Source organism: Acomys minous (assembly GCF_964271855.1).
Source record: "Acomys minous genome assembly, chromosome: 13".
In the NCBI taxonomy this organism is placed as follows: Eukaryota; Metazoa; Chordata; class Mammalia; order Rodentia; family Muridae; genus Acomys; species Acomys minous.
The window spans coordinates 62506852-62521600 of NC_140495.1; the positions used below are offsets into that span (position 1 = coordinate 62506852).

The following is a 14749-nucleotide window of genomic DNA, read 5'->3' on the forward strand; positions in this document are numbered from 1 at the left end:
AAGAGACAAAGGTCAAGAGAGAAAAACTGCAAAATCATTGCTCCAAGTGGGCTCAGGAAGAGGACGAGGCTCTCCCCTGCACCTCAGGGTGGCCTTCCTCAGCCCCATACATCCCCAGGGCCCCCCACTCTCCAGTCATCCCATCTCTCCAGAAGACCCCAACTCACCTTCCTTAAGGGCTTTTCTTTAGGCCACTCAGCCATATATATATATACCCACAATGCATTGTGTGCAGCAGGAGCCAGAAAGCCTCTGCCCCAGGCCTGGTTCTGTCACCAGTTGGCTATGGGTCTCTGAGAAAGGCAACACCACTCTCTCTGGACTTGTTTCCTCAGTCAAAGCAAGATGCATGGCCAGGTAACCTTCAAAGCTAGCTCCACATACGATTTTCTAGCCTCCACTCTCCACTGACTGGCGTTTTTCCATCCTGTCTGTCTGTCTGTCTGTCTGCATGCTTGCTTGTTTCTGGAGACAGAGTTTCTCTATAGCTCCGGCTGTCCTGGAACTCCCTCTGTAGACCAAGCTGACCTCAAACTCAGAGATCCGCGTCTGCCTCCAATGTGCTGGGATTAAAGACGTGCGCCACCACTGCCTGTTGAGTTTTCAGTCTTTCAACAGAAAAGGGGAGATCCCAGTGAAAATGCCACCGAGGACAGAAGTTAGGTCCCTCCCTAGCAGTGGTGATGCCATTTGCACCACAAATACGAAGACACAGCCTATATCCATGGCAACTCAGGGTACAGGACCAGGCCAGTTATCATCATGGCCCTGGTCTCAACCTTCATGTAAAACTCAGATCCACCAGCCAGGCATGGCGACGCACGCCTGTAATCCCAGCACTCAGGAGGCAGGGGCAGGTGGATCTCTGTGCGTTCAAGGCTAGCCTAGTCTATAGAGTGAGTCCAGGACAGCCGAGGCTACACAGAGAGACCCTGTCTCCAGAAACAAGCACAAAACTCATATCTAAAGCCTTTATGAGTCATAAACTCCCAGGTGGAGTCCCTCTAAGGGTTGGAGCTGGAGCAGCTGCCAGGCCAAGGGTTGAGAGGCAGGAACTGAGGAGATGGAAGCAAGCATCTTTTTTTTTTAAATGTATATGAGTGCTCTATCTGCATGTACATCTGCATACTAGAAGAGGGCATTAGAGGGTATAGATGGTTGTGAGCCACCATGTGGGTGCTGGGAATGGAACTCCAGACCTCTGTAAGGGCAGACAGTGCTCTTAACCGCTGAGCCATCTCTCCAGCCCCGGAAGCAAGCATCTTGCTTGCAGAAAGCTCCAGTACTCCTAAGCGTATTCTCTGTGTGGGTGAGCAGGCATGCCACACCACACCAGGAAAATCCTATTGTCTGTCCAGTGTGTCCTGAACACACCTTAGCCCTGACCTCCTCTGTCACCTGCACAACATGCCTCCCTGTCCTAAGGTGGGGGTGGGGTGGGGATGGGGTTCTCCCAGGGGGCCGCAAAGTTCTAAGCCAGAGTCAAATGCTTAGGGATGAAACATGAGGTAAAACTCACACAGCCCAGACAACAAGGGTGCCTGAAGAGAGCTCCTCCCGAGGGTGGCGGCTGCAATGGAGAAGGCCCAAGCCCACCTACTTGCTTCAGGCATCCAGAAGGATTCAGGTCAGCCCAAGAGGCTCCATGACCTTTTATCCCTGTGCTGGCTGCAGGTATAGAAACAGGAAGGCGCCTGGCAGTGGTGGCACACACCCAAGTGGCACAGGCAGGCAGATTCTCTGAGTTTGATGCCAGCCTGGTCTACAAAGCAAGTTCCAGGACAGCCAGGACTGTTACACAAGAAACCCTGTTTTAAAAAATAAAATAAAGAGGGCTGGAGAGATGGCTCAGAGGTTAAGAGCACCACCTGCTCTTCCAGAGGACCTGAGATCAATTCCCAGCAACCACATGGTGGCTCACAACCATCTACAATGAGATCTGGTGCCCTCTTCTGACAGGCAGGTATAAAGCACTCATATACATCAAATAAAAAATAAATAAATCCTTTTAAAAAAATAAATAACATCACACCCCTGGACCTCATCTATAAGATAGGAACAGGAGCTAGAGATGTAGCTCAGTTGTTAGAATGCCTGCGGCATGCACAAAGACGCCATGGGATCCCCAGCAAGGCGTGAGCTAGGTGCGGTGGTGTACACCTGTGACCCCAGCACTCGGGGAGCAGAAGATCAGGGGTCATCAGGCCAAAGCATTTGCCATGATGACCTGAATTCAAGTCCTGGATCCGACCAGTGGGAGAAGGAAACAGGCTCTCAAATGTCTGATGTTCACATGCACTCTGACATATGGGTTTCAGTCACCACAAGGGGAGGGGGGAGAGAGGGGGGAGAGAGAAGAAGAAGAAGAAGAAGAAGAAGAAGAAGAAGAAGAAGAAGAAGAAGAAGAAGAAGAAGAAGAAGAAGAAGAAGAAGAAGAAGGGAGGAGGAGGCAGCATATGCCCATAATCTCAGCACACAGACAAGGAGGACCAGGAGTTCAAGGCCTTAACTATGTAACATGTTTGAAGCTAGCCTGGGCTACAGTGTCTTTTTTTTTTTTTTAAATGGTGGGAGGAGGAAGACATGACACAAGAAGACATGAGATCGTGGCTGCTGCTGCTTCTGCTTCTTCTTCTTCTTCTTCTTCTTCTTCTTCTTCTTCTTCTTCTTCTTCTTCTTCTTCTTCTTCTTCAAATAAACTTCTCAGGATAAAAAAGCAGGTTGAGGAGATGGGAACCACCACATACAAAAATCTTGGGGTGAAAGGCATCCGCCCTGGGTGGCAGCCCCCAGCTGGGTGCTCGTTCCCTTGTCCTGACAGATCAGACCAGTGTAAAAAGCCAAATGGGAAGAAGAAAGGGGCAGCAGTTAGACTACCACCCCTCACTTAAAGATACCCCTGCATCGGGAGTTCCGGGTGGGGGAGGGGTGGTCTCTGCTCACTCCACCGCGCCCCCCCCCCCACCGCCAAGAACCTTCAACTGTCAAGCGCTGTGCTAGGTACTAGTGTGCTAGGTGTTCGCCTGATAGCCTTCAGCATGCTGCACTCCCCAGGTAGGCACTTGGGGGCGGGGCGGGGGGGTGCTGTCCCTTCTATAGACTAGGGTGTTCCTGCGGAAGTGGGGCTGTGTCCTCATGAGGCCTCAGACAGGGTAGATGCTGGATGCTCTGAGGGTGAAAGGCCGGCTTCTTCCTTAGTTAGGGAAAGAGTAGGCAAGTGGCTTTCTCCTTTATTCCACTGACGTGGGTAAAGAGATGGCTGTTGGCTGGCGGAAGGGGCGGGGGGGAGGGCTTGGGTAAAGGTGGGGGAGGGGGCATCTGCCATTAGAGATATGGTAAACGTTATGGAACAGAAAGCCTCTCTCCAGCCTAGAAAAGCAGCCTTCTTAATCCAGAAATATCCGGTCCTAAAACACAGCAGAAACGAGCCTCTGGCATGGAGTCTTAGCTATCCTCACATGCAGGGCTGGTGGGTGGGGCTGGTAGCAGTGCCGGAAGGAGTGGCAGAGAAACTGTTCCCACGGGGCTCAGCTCCGCCCCTCACCCCCAGCCTAGGAGACGAGGACGCTGGGTTACAATGAGTACAAAAGCCCTTAGATCCACCCCGCAGCTGCTGTGACAGGCTAGTGACCTGACCCCTGGATGTTTAGGCTTGAAGGAGACTCCAGGCCCCTAATTTTCTGAAAGAGTATCTCAGTTTCCTCCAAGCTCTGGAGAGCAAGCAATCCATAAAACCGTGGTTTCCCTGATTGTAATGAAATCGTTTTAAGAATTACTGGGAGTGGGGCCAGAGGCATGGCTCAGCATGTTAGGAGCCTATACGGCTCTTGCAGAGGACCCAAACTGGCTTCCCAGCACCCGTGTTTGGTGGCTGTTAACCGCCTGTATCTCCAGCTCAGGGGAGAGGCAACACCCCTACCCTCTGTGGGCATTTGCACTCCTGTACAGAGTAGTAGTCACAGTCAGTTGTATCTGAGATAGTGTCTCATTTATTCACTACCTCAACTGAGCCATTCCAAATAAATTAAATAGATTAGGGGATTGAGAGGAAGTATTCTTGGTTTGTTTGGTTTTTGGTTTTTGTTTGTTTGTTTTTGTTTGGTTGGGGTTTTTTTGTTGTTTTTGGGGTTTTTGTTGTCGTTGTTGTTTTAGAGACTGGGTTTCACCATGTGACTTAGGCCTCAAAACCAGGATGCTTGCCAGCAAGGTGGCTCCGCAGGTAAAAGGTGCTTGCCACAACGCCTGAAAACCTGGGTTCAATGCCCAGGACCCACAGCGTGGAAGGAGAGAACCTATTCCTGCGGGCTGGCCTCTGACCTCCAGATATATGCTCTGGTACACGTATGCACGCATACAATGTAAATAAGTAAGAAGATGTAGTAAACAGAATCCTCCTGCCTCAGCCTCCCAAATGCTAGGTTACAGTACTGCACTACCACACTCTTCTTAGATTTAATTCTTCAAAAATCTACAGGCCCCTAGTCTGATGAAGGCTGCACCCCAACCTCCAGGGCTGGCTGTTAGTCTGATGGAGGAGGCAATTTCATATGTAGTCCTGTCTCTCAGCACACTCCCATAGCCACCTGCCTGAGCATCTGCCAGCCTCATCTGTCTCAGGCACTCCCACCAGCCCCTGTGTTTACATGAACTTTTCAAAAGCCTACTCACCCCATGTAAGAGACCCCCAAAGTACAATTTCATTGAAGCCCAACTTGGGGAGCCAGTGGATTTACTGGGCTTAATTACAAGTGAGGAGTTACTCTCAGGAGCATGGTGCCTTAGTCAGGGTTACTGTTGCTGCGACAGAACACCATGATGGAAAAGCAAGGTGGGGAGGAAAGGCTTTATGCAGCTTACACTTCCGAGCTGCTGCTCCTCCTCACTGAAGGGAGTCAGGGCAGGAACTCACACAGGGCACACACAGGAACACACACCCTGAAGGCAGGAGCTGATGCAGAGGCCCCATCTTAAGAATCCAATGCAAGCCATCACAGCTTTTCTGATGAAGATGACAGCAAGCCACAACACTGTATGCGCATGACTCCTGCTGCTGTCTTCCGAGAGACGCTTGCTACAGCAATGGCAGTGGGGGTGGAGTAGGGGAATGACCCCCTGCTGTCAGCACCAAGTACCTAACTCAGATACTGGGGGCTTGAATGCGGAGTCTCAGCAGAGTTTTTAGTCAGTTCAAAGGAGAAAGGAGAAATGATTCCCTGGGCTGGGCAGTAATTATGGACAGAGCTTCCAGGGAAATGCGGGATGTTTGGCTGTGCCTTGCCTGCCCCCATGATGTCAGCTTTCCTTGGATGCCAGCATCTTCTGTGACCCTCTGAGACCTCCAGCAGGGGCTCAGCACCAGTCCCAGTGCAGACATGTCAGGGACCCCACAGGATGGCCCAGAGTGGAAAGCACTAAGTAGCTCACTTCCCTGGGTGGCTGGCCTGAGATCTGCCCGCAGCTTTCACAGGCCCTGCAGGGCCACTGACATCTCAGGCAGGCTGACCCTTCATCCACATGGAGGGGATGCCTCCCCAAGCACTGTGAGGCGGGTTCCATCTGCTAGGTGCCAATAGCAACCACCTGCCAGGTGTGGTAACCAAAAGCATCTCTAGGTATAGCCAACAGTCCTTAGGCTAGGTGAAACGGTCTCCCATGCTGAGAACTTCTGTACTTTTCCTTCTTTCCTTTCTTTTTCGCAGGCAGGGTCTCACAATATAGTCCAGGCCGACCTAGAACTTGGCTATGTAGAACAGACTTTAACTCACAGAGGTCCAACCACCTCTGCCTCCCAAGTATTATATTATATTTTTATTGTCATTTTGTTATTATATGTGCACGGGTGTTTTGTCCGCATGTACATCTGTGTATCGGGTGAGTTCTTGGTGCCCTCAGAGGCTAGAAAAGAACATCAGATCCCCTGAAACTACAGTTGCAAGTGGTTGTGTGCTGTCATATGGGTGCTGGAAATTGAATCTGAATTCTCTGGAAGAGTAGTCAGTGCTCCTAATCAAAGCATCATATCTCGAGCCCCTGATGTTTTGTTTGTTTGTTTGTTTGTTTGTTTTTGCTTGTTTTTTGAGACAGGGTTTCTCTGTGTAGCCTTGGCTGTCTTGGACTCACTTTTTTTTTTTTTAAGATTTATTTATTTATTATGTATACAGTGTTCTGCCTGCATGTACACCTGCAGGCCAGAAGAGGTCATCAGATCACATTATGGATGGTTGTGAGCCATCACGTGGTTGCTGGGAATTGAACTCAGGACCTCTGGAAGAGCAGACAGTGCTCTTAACTGCTGAGCCATCTCTCCAGCCCTGGACTCACTTTGTAAACCAGCCTGGCCTCCAACTCACAGAGATCTGCCTGCCTCTGCCTCGGAGTGCTGGAATTAAAGGTGTGCGCCACCGTACCTGGCTCAACCCCTGAATTTTTATTTTAAATTATGTATCTATGTGTGGGTATGTGCACATGCGTGCAGGTGCCCGAGGAGGCCAGAAGAGGGTATCAGATCCTCTGGTACTGGAGTTACAGGGTGTTTTGTTTTGTTTTGTTTTGTTTTGTTTTGTTTTGTTTGTATGCTTCCATGTGGGTGCTGGGAACCAAGCCCGGGTCCTCTAGAAGAACAGCAAACATTCTTAACTACGGAGCTTCACACAGCATGCCTGAGGAAGGGGGAGCTGTTTGAAGACCCTACTTTCCCTACTGTGCCCAGGTCTATAGTCTTCAAGGACCTGGGCCCCAGCTCCAGTGTTTCATCACTTGAGGCACTGCCAGACGATGCTAGCCAAAGGAGCCTTATCTTTTCTGATCTTCCCGGCCATGCTCAAGGGCCCCAGTGTCTTCGCTTCTTCACCCTGTACTTTATAAACTGCCTTGCCATCCCTCCCATCCATGACTAGGAAAGGGCATCTCTTGGTGGCCTTGATCTTCTGAAAATCACCCATACGGTTTTTGTTTGTTTTCTGAGGCAAGGTGCCATTTAACCAAGGTGCCCTACAATCACGATACATGCACTTTGGTCCTGAAGAGACCACGCCACAGGTAAGGGCACCGGCTGCATAACAATGAGGACAAGAGTTTGGGTCCTAGCACCCATAAAACAGGCCAGGCATCCTGCAAATGTTTGTAACTCCAGCTCCTGGCAATCTGACACCTTCTGCTCCTCCCACCCTGTCACCACACCCACATATACACACACCCACACAAACACAGCCACGTGCACATATAAATAAAAAATAAGTCTTTTAGATGTACAGTGCTGGAGAGATGGCTCAGCAGTTTAAGGGCACTGGCTGCATTTCCAGGAGACCCTGCTTTGGTTCCAGCATCCACATTAGGTAGCTCACAACCATCTCTACCTCCAGACCCAAGGGTTCTGGTGCCCCCTTCTGGCCTCTGTGGGCACTGCATACACCTGCCTAGACACATATGCAGGCAAGACACTCATACACATTTTTTAAAATTAAATAAGGTTGGGCTTGGTGGCACACACCTTTAATTCCAAAACTTGGGAGGCGGTGGCAGGTGGATTTCTATAAGTTTGAGGTCAGCTTGGTCTACACAAGTCCTAGGCTAACCAGAATTACATAGTGAGACCCTATAAATGATAGATAGATAGATAGATAGATAGATAGATAGATAGATAGATGAATTTTTGTTGTTGCTGTTGTTTTGGCTTTTTGTTTTTTAAGATTTATTTATTTATTTTATGCATGAGTGCTCTATCTGCATGTACACCTGCAGGCCAGAAAAGGGCATCAGATCATATTATAGGTGGTTGTTAGCCACCATGTGGTTGCTGGGAAATTGAACTCAGAATCTCTAGAAGAGCAGACAGTGCTCTTAAGCTCTGAGCCATCTCTCCAGTTCCTAGATGAATGTTTTTTAAAATGGTGTTTGAGATGACTTAGTGGTTAAGAGCACCAGCTGCTCTTGCAGAGGACCAGGATTTGATTCCCAGAACTCACAGCCATCTGCAACCCCAATTCCAGGAGATCTGATGCTGCTTCTAATCTCTGTGGGCTCTGCAAGCACATGGTGTACAGGCACATAAAAGTAAATAAATATTACAAAACAAACACCTCTGTACTGGTAGCTCACAACTTTCTATAATGGGATCTGATGCCCTCTTCTGGCATATACCATATATGCACACAGAACACTCATACATAAATAAAAATTAAAAAACAAAACAAACAAAAAAAACCCTCTGTATCTACAGCCGGGTGCCTCCCAGCACTTGGGAGGCAGAGGCAGGTGGATCTCCCTGAGTCTGAGGCCAGCCTGGTCTACAAAGCAAGTCCAGGACAGCTAAAGCTACACAGAGAAACTCTGTCTCAAAAAAACAAAACAAAACAAAATACCTCTGAGCCAGGTGTGATGGCACACACCTTTAATTAATCCCAGCACTCGGGAGGCAGATCTCTATAAATTCAAGGCCAGCCTGGTCTACAAAGAGAGTCCAGGACAGCCAAGACTACACAGAGAAACCCTGTCTCAAAAAACCAAAAAGGAAAAAAAAACCCTCTGTAGCTGAAGATGGTCAGCCCCTGACCACCTGCTTCTAACTCTCAAACAGCTGCTATTCCAGGTGTGCCAACTGCCCAGCTGCAGTACCATTTCAGATTGGGTTACTTGCTTTTTTTTTTTTTAATCAAACAGAACCCCATAATACTGAAATGGGAATGGTGAGTTCCATAAACAGTATCCGGCTCAAGGCCAAGGGCGTGGGCCAACACCAAAATGCCTACAACTACAAAAATCAGGACTTCGAGGAGCTTCGCGAAGCATGCCTGAGGAAGGGGGAGCTGTTTGAAGACCCCACTTTCCCTGCTGTGCCCAAGTCTATAGGCTTCAAGGATCTGGGCCCCAGCTCCAAACAGGTGCAGAACATCTCCTGGCAGCGGCCCAAGGTGAGTACTGGGAAAGGGGAGGGGGGGTCCTGGCACTAGGTCCCGATGCCACCAAAGCCAGGGAGAGGTCTGGATGCGCTTCTTCCAAACCTCCTGGCTTAATCCTAGGCTTGCCCCCAAGCCTGGATACCACACCCAAGCTATGCTCAAATGGCTCAGCATCGCCCCCTACCGCTCACACAGAACCTAGAGGCGGAGGGGGGTGGGGAAGGGGCCTTCACCCTTGACACTCTCATTCCTTCACCACAGGACATCACAACTAACCCCCAATTCATCACGAGTGACTTATCTCCCACAGACATCTGCCAAGGGCTCCTCGGTGAGTGGGGAGCAGGCCTCCGTGGGGGGATGTGGGAAGAAAAGGGTTGGGGATGGGGACAGGGGACCAGAGGATGCCGCTCAAGCCTGGAAGACTGGGGTTCCCTAGGCTCAAGCAACCTCCTTCTGTGTCCCTATTTCTCCCCTTCCAAGAGAGTACAGTCAATAGAAGTGTGACGTGTGTCCACTCCGTCCCTCCCGTCCCTGCTGCACTCTGGTTTGGGAATAAGATAAGGTGATATAACGGTGATTTGTTGGTGCATAATGTGCTGCCCAAGGCTTAGTACTTGGAAGGAGCTGGAGAACGGCCCAGCACTTCAGAGCACTTACTACAGAATGACAAAGACCAGAGTTCGGATCCCAGCATCCAAGTTACAAGACCATTACCCAAACTGCCTGTAGCTCCAGCTCCAAGGAATCCTGCGCCCCCTGCTGGCCTCCATATGCACAGGAATGCCTACTCACACACAGGCCACACGTGCACAGGAGTGCCCCGCCACCACATGTGTGCATGCATGAGCACACACACACATACACAGATAAAACAAATATTTGTTTTGTTTTTTGAGACAGGATTTCTCTCATAGAGATCCACCTGCCTCGGCCTCCCCAAGTGCTGGATTACAGGCTTGTGCCACTGCGCACAGATGATAAAATAAATCTTAGAGAGAAAAAAAAAGTGGGGCTGGAGAGATGGTTCAGAGGTTAAGAGCACTGACTGCTCTTCCAGAGGTCCTTAATTCAATTGCTAGCAACTATCTATAGTGAGATCTGGTGCCCTCTTCTGGCCTCCAGGTGTACATGCAGATAAGGCACTCTTCTATATTAAATAAATAAATAAATCTTTTTTAAAAAGTTGGTGCATGCCTTTAATCCCAGCACTCAGGAGGCAGAGGCAGGTGGATCGCTGTGATTTTGAGGCCAGACATGGTCTACAAAGGGGGTCTAGGACAGCCAAAAGCTACACAGAGAAACCCTGTCTTAAAAAAACAGAACAGAGCAAAACAAAACAAACAGCAGGGCGTGGTGGCGCACGCCTATAATCCCAGCACTCGGGAGGCAGAGGCAGGCGGATCTCTGTGAGTTCGAGGACAGCCTGGTCTACAAAGCGAGTCTAGGACAGCCAAGGCTACACAGAGAAACACTGTCTCAAAAAACCAAAAATAAAAAAATAAAAAACAAACAAACAAAAAAAGTGTCCGGACTGAAGAGATAGCTCAGGTTAAGAGCACTGTGTGCTCTTCTAAGATACTGAATTCAATTCCCAGCAAACACACGGTGACTCACAACCGTCTACAATGAGATCTGGTGCTCTCTTTTGGTGTTCAGGCACACATGTAGGCAAAACGCTATATACTTAATAAATCTTAAAAACAAAAAAAGGATTAAACCGACATGGGGGGCCTATCTACAATTTCAGCGCTAGGGAAAAGGGGGCAGAAAGGGTCAGGAGTTCAAGGCCAACCTGGGGCCACATGATACTGTCTCAAACCACCAAGCAAGTGAGTCTCACCTCCCAGGCTCCCTAGGGGGAAGAACAGAAGGTCACATAGTGAGTTCCAGGGTTGGCTCAGAGTGTCCCATGTAGTGCTGCTGAGGTCAGCTGTGCTGTGGGACCTTGGTCCTCTGAAGCCTAGGTGCTAAGCTCCACTTTTGAGACAATGTTGTCATGTGGCCTGAGATCTCGTTGCCTGCTTGGCTGTTGGCAGGAGGCTCAGCCCCTTGCCAGAGGCTGGTCTACAGGGCTGCTTCAGTGTCCACACAGCATGGTAGCTGAGTCCCTCTGAGGAACCCAAGGGCTTTTCCTTTATTCATTTTGTTTGCTTGTTTTTATTTATTTGTTGAGACAAAGTATAACTATGTAGCCTTAGCTGGCCTCAGACTCACTATATTAGACCAGCCTGGGCTTTGAACTCACAGAGATCCTCCTGCCTCTGCCTCTCAAGTGCTAGAATTAAAGGTGTGCACCACCACACTTGGGTTCATTTATCTATCATCTATCCATCCATCTATCCATCCATCTATCATCCATCCATCCATCTATCCATCCATCTATCATCTCTCCATCTATCCATCCATCTATCATCTATCCATCCATCTATCCATCCATCTATCATCCATCCATCTATCCATCCATCTATCATCTATCCATCCATCTATCATCTATCATCTATCCATCCATCTATCCATCCATCTATCATCCATCCATCTATCCATCCATCTATCATCTATCCATCCATCCATCCATCCATCTATCATCTATCCATCCATCTATCCATCCATCTATCATCTATCCATCCATCCATCCATCCATCCATCTATCATCTATCCATCCATCCATCCATCCATCTATCATCTATCCATCCATCTATCATCTTCCATCCATCTATCCATCCATCTATCATCTATCCATCCATCTATCATCTATCATCTATCCATCCATCTATCCATCCATCTATCATCCATCCATCTATCCATCCATCTATCATCTATCCATCCATCTATCCATCCATCTATCATCTATCCATCCATCCATCCATCCATCCATCTATCATCTATCCATCCATCCATCCATCCATCTATCATCTATCCATCCATCTATCATCTATCCATCCATCTATCATCTATCCATCCATCTATCATCTATCCATCCATCTATCCATCCATCTATCATCTATCCATCCATCTATCCATCCATCTATCATCTATCCATCCATCTATCATCTATCCATCCATCCATCCATCTATCATCTATCCATCCATCTATCATCTATCCATCCATCTATCATCTATCCATCCATCTATCATCTATCTATCATCTATCATCCATCTATCATCTATCCATCCATCTATCTATCCATCTATCATCTATCTTTTTTTCTTTCATTTTTTTTTTGAGACAGGGTTTCTCTGTGTAGCCTTGGCTGCCCTGGACTCACTTTGTAGACCAGGCTGGCCTTGAACTCACAGCAATCCACCTACCTCTGCCTTCCGAATGCTGGGATTAAAGGCGTGTGCCACCACCGCCCGGCTATCTATCTATCTATCTATCTATCTATCTATCTATCTATCTATCTTAGGATGAAGCCCAGGACCTTCAGCTAGCTTAGCAAGCATTTCATTGCTGGTGTATCCCTGGCCCAACTGATCTCAGTCTCTCTGTCTCTCTTTCTCTCTCTCTCTCTCTCTCTCTCTCTCTCTCTCTCTCTCACACACACACACACACACACACACACACACTAATTTCCACTGTGTTTTGTTAGAAACAAATGTGGCCCATACTCAAGAGGCAAAGGATTATGGGGCTAGGGTGAAGCTCAGTTGGCAGAGTATATGCATGGAGCCCTTAGCAGCACAACTGAGCATGGTGGCATGTGCTATAATCCCCAGATCTACAAGAGGTGAGAGGCTTACTCATGGTCCACATAGTGAGTTCCAGGCTAGCCAGGAACCTAGAGCCCTTGCGGGGTGTGTGTGTGTGTGTGTGTGTGTGTGTGTGTGTGTGTGTGTCAGTTTAAGGTCATCTTCAATATACAATGAGTTCAAGGCTAACCTGGGATATAGGAGATCCTGTCTTAAAAAAAAAAAAAGACAATCGGGTGCAGTGGTGCATGCCTGTAATCCCAGCACTGGGGGAGGCAAAGGCAGGTGGGTCTCTGTAAGTTCAAGACAAGCCTGGTCTACAAAGTGAGTCCAGGACTGCCAAGGCTATACAGAGAAACCCTGCCTTGAAAAACTAAAAATAACTTAATAACTAAATAAATAGGACAGAGACTGGGTCCTGTCTTTTGAGGCTAAAAATGTCAAAGGCTTATCTGTCACCTGTCACAGGTACTAGAACTTTAGTCTGGGCCATCAAAGAATGGATCGATGGAGTCAGTCACATGACACTGTCCCTATCACCAGGTTATCTCCTTCCTCCTCCTCTTCTTCCTCCCTGAGCTGGTCTTGCCTCACAATCTCCTCTCCGCCCTTTCTCCCACCAAGGCAGGCACCAAGACCACTTTGTTTTCTATTTGTGGGAGGAAAAATAGCAGAAATAAGTATAACAAGAGGCCAAGGAACCCTAGGACCACAGTAGTGTCTGTGGTTCAGTGGGCCAGATGGATACAGGGCACAGAAGGAAGAAATCAGGGCCTGGAGAGATGGCTCAGCGGTTAAGAGCACTGACTGTTCTTCCAGAGGTCATGAGTTCAATTCCCAGCAACCACATGGTGGCTCACAACCATCTATAATGTGATCTGATACCCTCCTCCAGCTTGCAGATGCACATGCAGGCAGAGCTCTGTATACATAATAATAAATGATAAATCTTTAAAAAAAAAAAAAAAAAAAGAAGACGGGCGTGGTGGCGCACGTCTTTAATCCCAGCACTCGGAAGGCAGAGGCAGGCGGATCGCTGTGAGTTCGAGGCCAGCCTGGTCTACAAAGTGAGTCCAGGACAGCCAAGGCTCCACAGAGAAACCCTGTCTCAAAAAACAAAAAAGAAGAAGAAGAAGAAGAAGAAGAAGAAGAAGAAGAAGAAGAAGAAGAAGAAGAAGAAGAAGGAGAAGGAAGAAATCAGCATGCCCTCGCAGAGTCTTCCCTCCCTCCTGCTGCCTCCTGCCAAAGCCCGGAGGTCACTAGTCATCACAGCAACTTGCCAGTGCCCAAAAGCATGGCCAGGCCCTGGAATCTACACAGCACCATCTCTTACCTGGCCCATCACTGAGGGCAGACCCCAGGGGACAAATGGCAGTGGATGACTGATGCATGGCACAGTGCTCTTATGGCTCTGGAAAGGGACACCAACCCTTGTGCTACATCTCCAGCTAGCTCCAGGACTCACAGCGGGCCAGAGACAGAGCAGAGTCTCCAGTGGAATATGGATGAGGGGGTAGACATCTTTCTTTTTTTTTTTTGAGACAGGGTTTCTCTGTGTAGACCAGGCTGCCCTCATACTCACAGAGATCTGCCTGCTTCTGCCTCCCCAATGCTGGGATTAAAGGCGTGTGCCACCAGGCCTGGTGACATCTTTGTTTTTTTGGACTAAAATTTTTCTTTAAATTAGTAGTGTGTGTGTGTGTGTGTGTGTGTGTGTGTGTGTGAGAGAGAGAGAGAGAGAGAGAGAGAGAGAGAGAGAGAGAGAGAGAGAGAGAGAGAGAGAGAGTGCATGTGAGCTGGTGCCCTCAGAGGCTAGAAGAGGGCATCCAAGCCCTTGAAGATGGGATTGCGGGTGTTTGTGAGGTATCTGACCTGAGCTCTGATCCTCATGATAGAGCAACAACTGCTCTCTAAGCCCTTCCTTCCAAGGAGGGGAAGAGGTGGGTTTCAAGACAGGGTTTCTCTGTCCAGACTGTCCTGGACTCATTTTGTATACCAGGCTGGCCTCAAACTCCAGTGATAGAGAACCACCTGCCTCTGCCTCCCAAGTGTTGGGATGAAAGGAATGTACCTCATGCACCACCACTACCACCCACCACCCACCACCACCCACCCACCACCCACCACCACCACCCACCACCACCATCACCACCACCCAC

General features: G+C 48.7%; 1 protein-coding gene across 1 annotated transcript in view; it reads left to right on the forward strand.

Moving 5' to 3' along the window:
• Nucleotides 1–2974: 2974 nt before the first annotated feature.
• The window catches only part of CAPN11 (calpain 11), a 30625-nt gene continuing 18850 nt past the window's right edge, over nucleotides 2975–14749 (forward strand). The window contains exons 1-3 of the mRNA XM_084755176.1: nucleotides 2975–3054; nucleotides 8659–8909; nucleotides 9159–9228. Of these exons, the coding sequence (XP_084611302.1) occupies nucleotides 3039–3054; nucleotides 8659–8909; nucleotides 9159–9228 (337 nt within the window). The 5' untranslated portion in view covers nucleotides 2975–3038. The remainder of the gene's footprint in view (nucleotides 3055–8658; nucleotides 8910–9158; nucleotides 9229–14749) is intronic.